The sequence below is a fragment of the Montipora capricornis genome, chromosome 12 (assembly GCF_036669925.1).
Source record: "Montipora capricornis isolate CH-2021 chromosome 12, ASM3666992v2, whole genome shotgun sequence".
Taxonomy (NCBI): domain Eukaryota; kingdom Metazoa; phylum Cnidaria; class Anthozoa; order Scleractinia; family Acroporidae; genus Montipora; species Montipora capricornis.
This window is the reverse complement of record NC_090894.1, coordinates 15,778,938-15,791,094: the sequence shown is the minus strand read 5'-3', so window position 1 is coordinate 15,791,094 and position 12,157 is coordinate 15,778,938. Positions and strand designations below refer to the sequence as shown.

Genomic DNA, 12,157 nt, shown 5'->3' with positions numbered 1-12,157 from the left:
AAAGTGCAAAGTTATATTTTGAGGTGACCAATTTAAATAGGACGATAGACCATGTACCTTTTTACACGTGCACGTAAAAACATCTTTTTGCAAAAGACACCTTGGAGTGTGTTCAATTTAGGCCAAGCTAATTTGGTAAAACGCCAAGGTGTGCTACGGTACGTAACACACTGAAGGTGTGTTTCTCTACACAACTTTAGGTGTACTGTTTTGAGGTATAAAAAAGATGTATTTTAAGAATTGAACGCACCCTTTTTTAAGAGTGTTTCAGATAGATGAATAATTAATTAAGAACAGTTTTCAGCAGATTCTTGATCGTAAAGTTGACATATATTACTAAAATATATTTTTGCTCGAAAAAATAATTTTTTTTTACTTCTCTGTGTGAACATTTATAAACAATGGAAGGTCAATTCTATGTTAAACAAAAATAGTCACACTGACGAAAATCGCCAGAATTAGCAAATTCAGCAACAGAAAAATAGCCAAAGTAGCAAATTATGAATTGCAAACAGGGCCCTCGGCAAGCAGCAAATAGGAGGGTTGTCCAAAACACTCAACTAGACTCCATTCTACTGGATTAGTCTAGTGGTGACCAGTTTTCTATTCGTAAGAGAGTTAGAAAATAGTCTACGGTTGTCGATCGTTGACCCAAGAAAACTGTTCCATTGGAGTCCAACAGATCCATTGGTAGACAATAGATTCCAGCGGAGTGACAAGGTAGATAGATAGATAGATAGATAGATAGATAGATAGATAGATAGATAGATAGATAGATAGATATGAACTTTTTCCACCGAAACAAAAGAAAACGTTTGCACGATAAAAGAGCTCAATTCCCGGAGGATTAGTTGGGGACACCAGCATGGCCACCGTTCCTTTGTTTAGGGACACCAACATGGCCGCCGTGACGTCACGTGAAAACACAACAACATCATCACCATCATCATCATCACATTTCCTTTTTTGGTGTCTTGGTAACACGCATTTTGTGGGCCCTTCCTCCGGCTTTGCCTTCTGTTCCTTTTACCTTGTTGAATTTGCTACTCTTGCGATATTTGGAATCCTTGCCAGTAGGCATTTTGTGCTCTCGGATAAAATAATTGTGACTTTTGCGATATCAGTGCGGATGTTGAATATTAATACTCTGTTTCCTCATTTTTTTCCTTCTCGTCGCTAAATTTGCTATCCCCGTGATATTTGCGATGCTTTCCAGCGGGCATTTTCAGTGTCCTTTCAAAAAAAATCCTGCGATTCTTGCGATTTGCCCAGGGGTTCCTTTGTCTATGTGTTTCTTATTTATCCATGCATTTGTCTATGTGTTTCGATCGTATTTGCGCTTTTTGCTAACGTGCATTCTGGCCTTGGAGACGAATTAAATCCTTGCCATTTTTGCGGCGACTTTGCCTCTTGTTTCACTGTCTTTGTTAAATTTGTTATTTGTGCAATAGAGTGGTTTTCAATTGAGTGTCGAAAGTAATTAGATAATTGCTTTGGTTTTGCATTTATACTTCACTCAGTGATTGGTTCAAAGTTCTCGCGCCACTTTTTCAACCAATCAGAAGTGAAAACAAAACCAATCATGGCTCGCGCGTGCACATTTTCCTGCGTTTTGTGTCGGCTACGTGTAATTACTTCGAGTTTTGATTGGTTTACTGGATTGTCTCCGTCCTTTTTGATTGGCCAAAGTAATTACTTTGGTTTTGGTTTTAGGACACTCGATTGAAAATCGCTCTATTTGCAATCGTAATTAGCGTTTTGGAAATAACGGTCTCTAGTGAGAGTAACAAAAACCATCCGGTTTACGCAAGAATGTAGACTGTTCACACTCTCCTATTTTCCCGTTTGATCGTCGGGATCGAGCACAAACTGCCGCCATCTTTGTTTTAAACAGCGAGTACGAACTGGGGAGAGCGACATAACTACCAAGTAGGTGGGGGGAGTGGACGGGTTTCGGCGGGAAAAATAGAGAGACTGTCCTATCTTTACTGCGGCTAGTGTTCAGCGAGTCCCGTTGCACCAGCAACGCCAATACCTGATTGGTTCATAACACAATGCATCTGTCAAAAAAATACAGACAAGGCTCTCAAGTTTGAAACAATATGGCTCACCTAGAGAAAGAATCTCAAGAGTCTATTTTTCCCGCCGAAACCCCTCCACTCCACCCACCCACCCCCCCCCCCCCCAAACCCACTCGGTAGTTCTCGGTAGTTATGTCACTCTCCCCAGTTCGTGCTCGCTTTTTAAAACAAGCATGGGTCTGTGAACAGTCTAGTAAGTAAGTGGAATGCTACCGAGAGGTAGCAAAACGGATCACATGCCATGGATGTGCAACAACGCTGCCCTTGATATTAGGGACTTTAAGATCTAAGACGTGTTCGTCAACGAGAACGCCACAAAACAACATTATCATTGGTTAAGTATATGTAATCGCATGGGCCCGAGGGCAAAGTTTTTACAAATCGCCTGAGGGCAATTTGGAAAACTTTGAAAATACAAGTGAAATTAATCCTTTATTATTTGCATTTATCCTTGCTATCTGATTGGCTCTCAGCAGTGCGAAAAGATTATCTTGAAAAAAGATTATCTTGTAACTTCGTTTTCTCTGGATAAGCAACTGTTAACCAATCAGGATCAAGTAATCATGCCCTCTTGATTACCATCGTAATTAACGAAAAAATGCCCTCCGTCTCAGCCAATCAGCATTCTGTAATTTTGCCCCGTATGTGATAAAAGAGGAATTATAATCGGGGTGCACTTGCCGCACGCACTTTAGCACTTATTTTTGCTGTACTCTTCACAACAACGACGTGAAATCGTCAAAATTGATGTTTTGACGACAACGCGGGCTTACAAATGTGAATCTTTCATTCACTATTCGCGAGAGATTTACGACATTTATTATATTTGAGGTGACGCTTTCCTTGACGCGTCCGTCCTATATTAGCCTTTTTAGCGCTCCTCCCCTCGCGCGCCACTCGCGCTTCGCGCCCGCCTCGCTTTCGCCTCTGTTTACGCAAAAAATCACGCCTGTCCTACATCTTTAAGTCCCTTCTGTGAGCACAACGAAGACATCCACAAATCCAGAAATTCGTGCATCTCAAACGAGATAGATGTAGATAGCTTTATTAAATAAAACCATTGCAGCCAAGGGCTGAATTGCGGCTATCTACAAGTGAACAAAGATTCTAAAATATATTTAAAAACTAAATCTAAAAATATATTAACCCTTTAGTGCCCAAGGGGTCTCCCTTTGACGAGTAAAATCGTCTGGCGTTAGACAGAGTAAAATCTATAAGTCACTGTTGGGCATTAAAGGGTTAAAAGCAAAGTTGCACACCGAGAACTAAAAGCTAAGAACGGGAATTTGCCATTAAAGAGCTCCGCTTAAAGCGATTTGTCTTACAAAGAGGGACATTGAAAGTCCTCTTTTTCCTGAGAGTTACTTGGTATTCATTTCAAACGAACGCGATTAGAATGGCCGCCAAGTAACCTCGGCAGCAAATATAGCCATTTTCATCAGCAATATTTGCCTCATAATTCACAATCCTCTTAACGTACAAACAAAAGTAGACACATGCATTGAAGAGGACTCACACAATTTCACACAATTTACACAACCCGCATGTAGCATTAGCTAATCTTGGCGGGTATTGGTAATAAATAAACATTAAATAAAAGTTGAAGGATCACAATATTAGTTTACAATATTACTACAGTATAGGATTATGACATTGTTGGTATTAATGTTAATAGTATAGTACAGGATTATCATATGCTGTTGTAACCAAACATATATTATAAAGGCCTGGCCAAACACTCGCAACATTTCAACGCAACATCTTGCAACATTGTTGAGCACAACATGTTGCGTACGTTTGGCCACCCTGTTGCGATACGTTGCGTGCGTTTGGTCAGTCCATTCAACACATGTGGCAACATCATGCAACAAGGTTGCAAGATGTTGCGTTGAAATGTTGCGAGCGTTTGGCCAGGCCTTAATATGCAGTTACATAGCGAAATACAAAGCTATAAAGTATAATAATTATTGGTATTAAATTTTGATATTAAAGAACAGGCGTCAACATAATCGTCCTCAATCCTAAATAGAGAGGAATGAGGTTTTTTGACGATGATTCCGCATTCACTTCGGCAATACACTAAAATATTCACAGATTTCATAAAGAAAATATGCTCCGCGTTCTTCTTCATTTAGGTATCAAAAGAAAAATATATTTAAACAATTACATTTGACAGCGAATATAACCTGAGTATATTTAGTCGCTGGAAGATTTGTTGAAATTCTGTTGAAAGGCAATCAAAATTTGGACATGGATGGCTGGTACAACAGTTCCCAACCAGCGAAATTTAGAATTTGCATAACACAGGCAAACGCTCCAACATCATTAACATTATCCGCATGAACAACTACTGGTTTCATAAGGTTTCCTCTTAAATGATAGAAGTTGCTGAAGGCCAGCACGACTTAACTTTGTCGTAAATGATAATATCTCTGAAGCTCTCCATTCAAATTGCTGGTACACTAACAAGCAAAAGTGCGAACAGGTGAAGGGAGTCTAGTAGAAAATCATACGCATCTATTATCTTAACTGTTTGCAATAACTTACTCTCGTAAGACACTTTCCACGGCAACCAGCAATGTGGTTAAGTGAAATCAACAGCACGCCAAGCGCTTTACTGTAAATCTTAGCTTTGGTCTCAATTTCAGTCGGGTACAAAAGTTGGACATGGCCTTTCGCAGAATGAGGAGGACAACGGTCCTCAGATATCTGCTTCTCTTGTTTTTGCTCCAGGCTATATCGCTGATCTGTGTTTATCTTATGAGTGCCAAAACGTTACCCAAAGTGAACGCATGGCCTCAAATTCGACCGGTGGAAGGACAGCATGATCAAGGTGATCTCAAGGAGCTTCGAGTAACGAACGAAAATGGAAAGAGGACTTTAATCATTGTCTCTCATGGCCGCTCTGGTTCCTCTCTTATGGGTGATATTTTTAATCACCATCCTTCAGTGTTTTACATGTACGAGCCTTTTCAAACAGTCGACCGAGTTATCCGCAGAAGGACAAGAAGTGGCATTGACGAAGTGAATCATTGGGATCTTGCAAAAGAATTTCTCAACGGAGTGCTGCGCTGCAAGTTTGAGAATCAACTATTCTTGAACGATATTGAAACATACTACCGAAAACAAAAACACCCTCGAGTTAGTAAAGCAATCGCATCGCCACCGCTGTGTCCATACGAACCATCGGACACAAGATGGGATCCAAAGCTTTGTCCCCCAATGACCAGCCAATCTCTAGGTAGCGCTTGTAAGACCTATAATTTAACTGTTTTAAAAGTTCTCCAGTCTCGAATTCCCGAAAATAACATTAAGATAATCCTTGATGCTTGTAGCCGACCCGAAGTTGATTGCAAAATTCTGTTCTTGGTCAGAGATCCTCGAGCCGTTATTCCTTCTTCAAAAGCTCTTGGTTTTTTTAAAGAAGCTGCCGGCGACTTTGGTAAGCGTGGTACCCGTCTTTACAGTTACTGGCGGTGCAAAGAAACCGAAGATAACTTGGAAATAATCAAACGATTGCCGGATTCGCTACGACGCCAGATTAAACTGCAACGATACGAGGACCTGGCATTCGACCCTCTGAAAGAGTTATCTATCTTATACAAGTTTGCGGGACTAAATGAATTAGAAAGCGTAAGGGAATGGTTAAATGTAACTACGAGACAAACCAGAAACGATTGTAATGAAATGGACGGAGAACAGGCGACGTGCACCAAAGACGACGCGTGGGTAGCGGCGAATCGCTGGCGATGGAAAGTGCATCCACAGGAAATCAACATCATTGAAAAATACTGCAAGGAAGCAATGCGTTTGTTAGGATACACAGCCGTAGACAACTCTTATGAACTTTTAATGAACCAATCGATTCCACTCTTCAGTCAAGACTATGAAGCAAAGAACGGTTTCCTACATTAAATATTGCCAAGATTAGATTACAAATTATGGATATTATAGAATTAGAGGTGACGCCAGGTCGAAAGAGTGACCAGTCGTTCCGCCGCGCGTATTATTGTGTCTAAGCACTCATTTTAACGCTCAAGTCTAAACACTACCCCTAATTTCTTTTTGGATTTCTATAACACTAGTTAAGATCTGCTTTTCCCGCATATTCTTTTTTTTTCATTATTTATTTATTTATTTTTATTTACAACACAACAATATAACAATGTACATAAAGAATAAAATCAACTAAATGCTTTCCCACATATTCGTATTCTGACGACCCTTGGTAGCTAACCGTCCTTAAGCGTTGCAGCAGAACACTAAAAGCCCAGGCTAAATTAGCCTACTCAGGTTCTTAAACAGTTTCTTACTTTGAAAATAAATTACGGTGTTTGTCATTGGTGGGCGTGGCCTATTTCGGGCCAACGCATAACATGTTATAATTGTTTAATTCTAAGCATGTTAAGGACAGTGCCTACTAATTCAAAGATATTTTTGCGCGTTAATCTGAATATTCGGGAAAAGCAGATCTTAACAAGTGTTACTGAAATCCAAAAAGAAAATTGGAGATAACCACGCATTTTTCAAAGATAATTAATCAACAATATTCAGTTTGTAAAAAGCTCTCAAATGCAAATTGGTTACCCCCAATTTTATCTTTAGATACCACGAGCACTTGCTAAGTTCTGCTTTCACCGCATAGTTTTGAACCACGCAAAAATATCCCTGTTTTAATCAGAACCACCCATAGGATATCCGAGTGTCTCGAGATGCGCAGAACGTATGCGCAATAACAATAGTTGGTGCCGTCCTTAAGGAGAATAAAGAAGTAAAGCTTATTATATTAAATTTGTGCATTCAGTGTTTGAATTTCTCAAATTAAGAACCTGTTTCAAAATTGTAGGTTAAAACAGGTTTTTAGGCAAACAGGGTCTAAATGGACAATCTTAACCTAACAGGCTCTTAAAATCTAGGTTATTATACGCGGGTTTTCACCGTATGAAAGATAAATATATTTTTGAAATATGTTTGAAAAATCTCACAACCCCAGAGGTGCAAGATTATACAGGTTTGATAATGTTCACAATACGTAACGTATTTGTGAAAGACAATGCTAAAAAATTCTAATGCCATACTTTGAGCTTTGCATACCATACAACACGCAGATATTCGCCTTCAACTTAAAATTAAACAGAACGACTGAACTTTAAAGTAAAAGCAAAGAAAATATATTCTGTTAGAATAATTTATGAAAAACATGTCATGATTTTAAAGGTCAATAAAAATCAGTGAACAAACATTTTTCTAATGCCATTATTTCCTACAGTTAAAGGAGCAACCCTCCAACAATATCAACTGTGGCTGGCACATTAAGAATTCCATGGCACGCCTTATGTTACAGTGTACTTGGTCTTTGAATCACTCTGTCCATCGGTTTCCACAGTTTACCGCTGCACATACATAATATAGTCTCATTTGCTGGGAGGAAAATGATAAAAAAGATCCACTTTAATGCTCAAAAATTAATGCTAATTAAATCTGCATGTATTTTAAAACAACATTTGTTTAACAACCCTGCTGAACATGCCAGCTTTTTTAGTATATAAATGGACTTGCTCACGTTTCAGTATCGTAGAACCAGCCATACTTTACTCGATGTTTACACTGAAATACTCACAATTAAATGGGTTGGTTTACATTTAATTGCTTTAAATTTAAGACAACTTCTGTTGTGGAAGAAATCGACGAATGAGTGGGACGAAACCGCTCTCTTTTGGAAAGAAACAACCAGAAAACGCCAACACTTCTCTTGAGTTGCTTTGATCTAAACACCAGTTTTTCTTTTTTAGTTTCTGATTTCCAAACTACGTTTAATAAATAGGAACGAACTTGAAAACTTCTTTTTGGAGAAGTTAGTTTTTATTATTGAAAACTTCCTATTTAATGATCGGTATGTCTTTGCAAAATAAAAACTCTGCAACCACTTGTTGATGCAACTTTTAAATCAATCAAAAGCGTTGTATGTGTATATTGTATTTAACGGCACAAAAGCTTCTTTGTGTGAGAGACTTACATCTGCCTTGCTGGACTGCGATTGGAAAAACACTGCTTCTTTATGATGGCATCTAGTAAAAAAAATCATTGGCAAATACTATGAAAAAGGTACATAAAATTATTATAAGGTGTTCTCACAAGCTGGAAGGAAAAAGAGATGGAAACCGAGATAATAAAACAGAGAATATGCTCCTCCAAAAACTAACATGATTGTATTTTGATGCAGTGACCTCACAATGTTGAAGGTGGCTTCAGATCATTCTGTCCAGAAATACACGAATTGGATGCATGATGAATTTGATAAGCATTATGATCAATTGACCACCATAAAGAAATTCAAAAGTCGGTGAAGGGCTAACGCTTGAAACATTGTTTCGAATTTCTTTATGGTGGTCAATTTACCTTGTTATATACCTAGACTTTCGCTCAACAAAACGAGCACTGTGATTGGTTGATTCTTTGTCATGTGGCCCTGATCAAATTCAAATGTATCCCAACTAGGATACAATTCTGCAGTTGTTGCCCGCTCCGGATGTTTTGCTGGATTGTTGCAGGAAAAGTCTACATATAAATACATGTATATAACAAAGCACTTAATGTCAGTTCCCTCGGGAAACTAGTTAGTTTTGTTTTCCCTCGAGTCCTGATGTTTTTGTGCGGTTTAAAACTATCCAGAGAAAGTAGATCTTAGTACATACTCTTGGTATCCAAAAAGAAAATTGGGGGTGACCATGCATTTTTGAGAGATAATTAAGCTTCAATTTAAGAAAGAATGCCATACATTGTTTTGTATTTTAAAGCTTTTTACAAATATTATTCATGAATTATCTTTGAAAAATGCATGGTGACACCCATTATTTTCTTTTTGGATTTCAATAACACTTGTTAAGATTACATTTCCTGAATAATCATGCCTTTGAATTAGTAGGTACTGTCCTTAAAGGGACACTTTGGGTTGGATGTCAAAATTGGGCCTGCAACTAATTACACATGTAGATGCATTTCAGGTGGGCACATGTACACTAGCTTCTAATCTATGGAGAAGTTGATATAATTATAGCCTCCTATTACCTATGTGGTCTGTGAAAAGTATTTTCTAACTTTCATTTCTTATAGGGAAATGAAGCAAGTTGAGACCAGTGAACAGCACATTAAAAAATACTGCTATACAATGCACAGTAGGTTCCAGTAAATATGCAGGCCGTCAAGCAGAGTACAGGGCCAGATAAATAGAAAATTACGATATTTTCAAACAACAGGAAGAAGATATTCTATTAACAAAAACAGAAGTCCTTAGAAACTCTAAAAGCTCTCCACATGCACCGTGATATCAAGGGCATGGCCTGAATCAGTCGCATTTGTTAGGGTTATAGTCAGTTTCCCTGGGGGCATTTTTATCTTTATTTTGGTTTCGTTTTCTATTATTTTGGGGGGTGCTTTTAATAAAACAATTATTATTCCACTTGTGCTTGTTGGATATGAGATGATTATAGCTAACTTGATGCTACACGCCTTGTTAAGGCCCTGCCAGGGGGCCGTCCCGTGTCGCTTGCCTGAATTTTAAAAGCTCTCGTGTCAGTGGTTTGTCAACGTTTCACGTTGCTGTGACCGTTGCTGTCAGAAATTTAAAGAAAGGATGTCGTTTGTCATGATTTTACTTTAAGTTCTGTCTCTACTTTTTTAGGCCATGTCGCTAGTCAGAATTTACCCTGACAGAGCCTCCTTGGTGGGTATCAATGCGTGCTCATGGAATAATTATTGTTACACATACTGTAAGTATCACTCTTATGAGGGAAAGGGTTAATTAAAGGAAAATGGGAGACTTTCCTTGAGAAAATTGGACAGAATAGGAAGTACTACTAGTTGGAACAATAGGGAAAAAAACGAAAACTGAAACCATCAGGAATACTACAGTATTTATAATCATCCTCAACCTTACTTGGGACAGAAGTGTTCATCTGTTCTTGGTAATGTTGGGTCAGCAATGACATCTGTAACAATCTGTGTCAATTCACTGTTAAAGGACAAAATCAAAACTTCAGGGTTGCTGGTACATGTCAATCTTCTCTCACAGTTCTCAAAAAAAAAAAAAAAAAACCATCCACATCCACATCTGTAACCCTGTTTTTTTGTACACTGAAAAAAAGTTGCTGTTGCTGTCAATTTACGTGCAACAGTATGTATCACCAACCTTCTATTTCATACGAGTTGATTTTCTTTAATCTGATTTCTGAACAGTTTCCACAATAATAGTGCTTCAGCACTAAATACAATAATAAAATTATTGACACTTACATCAAGTTCATTATTATAAACTATTGTTATCATTATCATAGTTGAGAGTGGAATCACTGCATTATGCAGCCCTTCTTAACAACAAGCTAGGAACCTAAGTTGTCAAGTTGTCTTTGCGTAATATGTCGCTGTAATAGTACACAGTATTGATTTGGTACCGTATATCATTATAGTGCCATGGTAGATGTCTTAGGTAAATAGTCAGGCCCTGAGAAGACATGACATTGTGGTTGCTAGTAAAATACCAAACCCAGAAAGATTGAAGAAAAGGGATTCAAGATACATGGGTTTCAAGTCTGACATGATGTTCATTTTCAAGTTAATTACAACTTCTTTTTCACCACAAGTTTAAGAATGTGCTCTGAGTCCAAAATAAACGTTCACTGAAGTTAAGTGCTGTCCAGCAGGGTTAATATCTGGATGGGTGACCTCAAAATATATGACTTGCTAAGTCAGAAACATAAGACCGAAAATTCTATTCTAAAATCAAAAGTGACGTTGAATTCAGCGGGTGCCATGATCAAGTTACCTTGTGTGTTTACTCGCAAAAAATTAAGGATACAATGTACATCTGTGTCAAAATGATGGCAAGACAACGGTTTTTTGTTTTTGTCAGTTTGGTTTTGTTTTTCTTTCAAGTGTTATTAAGTTTGACAAGAAATGTGCAAATTCAACACGAAGGTCACAATCGGCAACTCTTGAGGTTGACCATTGTTTCTGCAAAGTCAAAAATTTAATCTCCTAGACGAGGTTATTTATCACCAGGTAATTTCATTGTTTTGGAAATAGAGAAACTGCTTTATTATTCATCAGGGTCCGGTTGTTCGAAAGCCGATTAACTTAATCCAGGATTAGCGCAAACTTTTGTTTCATGTTTTCACCTTTTTGGTGAAAGTTTCTTTTGCCTATTTTTGTTTTTCAACATTGACTTCTTCTAATGTAAAGTTTCGCCGAATATCAGCGTTGCACAGCATGTGGGAGAAGAGAAATAAACTCCTTGGTTAATTTTTAATCTGGGATTAGCGCTAATCAGATTTTGAACAACCGGGCGCAGCATCACAAATTCTTGCCGGTTTTCGCGCTCATTTTGTTGAAACTCAAGAACGCCTTCAACAGACCTGTTTATTTTAGTGATTTTAATGCACGCGCTGTGCTGTGAGCCTGTTGGTGTCACAGACACTCTCACACTCTTACATTCCTACAACCTGGTGACATAGTGTGTAGTGCACTTACAGTGCACCACCACAAAAACTCAGTTAACTATTTTTTATTAGTTTGTGTTAGGCAAAAATGTCAATAAAATTATGTTACTTTTCGCCTGTTAGGTAGCAGTCCAACTCAAAGTGACAGCCCTGTTTCAAACAAATAAACAGACAAACAAACAAACAACATACTTGACTTCATGAGTGATCTTGTTGACATAGATACAGCTGTTGTCTGCTTCTTTTGATAGTCACAGTTCCTGCACTGAATTATTAAGTTTAGATGAGCTCATAGGAAGCTTTGTGTTTATTGTGCAACCTTACAGAGATATTGAAATAATTGCAAAAAAAAGCAGCTACTGTAGTCAGTTTACAAACTAAATCACATGTACATCTCATGATCTGATAATGATATCCTACAGAGCTTTGAAATGCTACTCAGTTGTCCTAGAGGTTAATGTTGTTTTAAGTTTTATTCCACTTGTCTCCTTTATGGGGTAAAAGACTGTACTTGTATACATTAACCAGGTGAAATCAAGATGATTGTGTTTACTGTCTCCTAACTATTCCTTGGGGTGAGGG

At 38.1% G+C, this 12,157-nt stretch overlaps 1 protein-coding gene and 1 pseudogene across 1 annotated transcript; one reads left to right on the top strand and one right to left on the bottom strand.

The window, feature by feature from the left end:
- Window positions 1-3,147: 3,147 nt before the first annotated feature.
- On the top strand, window positions 3,148-6,277 carry LOC138026271 (carbohydrate sulfotransferase 4-like). The gene has a single exon (XM_068873544.1). It carries the CDS (start codon window positions 4,749-4,751, stop codon window positions 5,994-5,996), a length of 1,248 nt encoding a protein of 415 aa, XP_068729645.1. The 5' UTR covers window positions 3,148-4,748; the 3' UTR covers window positions 5,997-6,277.
- LOC138025477 (DNA-directed RNA polymerase II subunit RPB9-like) overlaps window positions 5,915-12,157 on the bottom strand; it is a 7,073-nt pseudogene continuing 830 nt past the window's right edge.

Excerpts from the sequence above, each read along its gene's own strand:
- LOC138026271 (XM_068873544.1), top strand. The coding sequence starts at position 4,749 with ATGGCCTTTCGCAGAATGAGGAGGACAACGGTCCTCAGATATCTGCTT.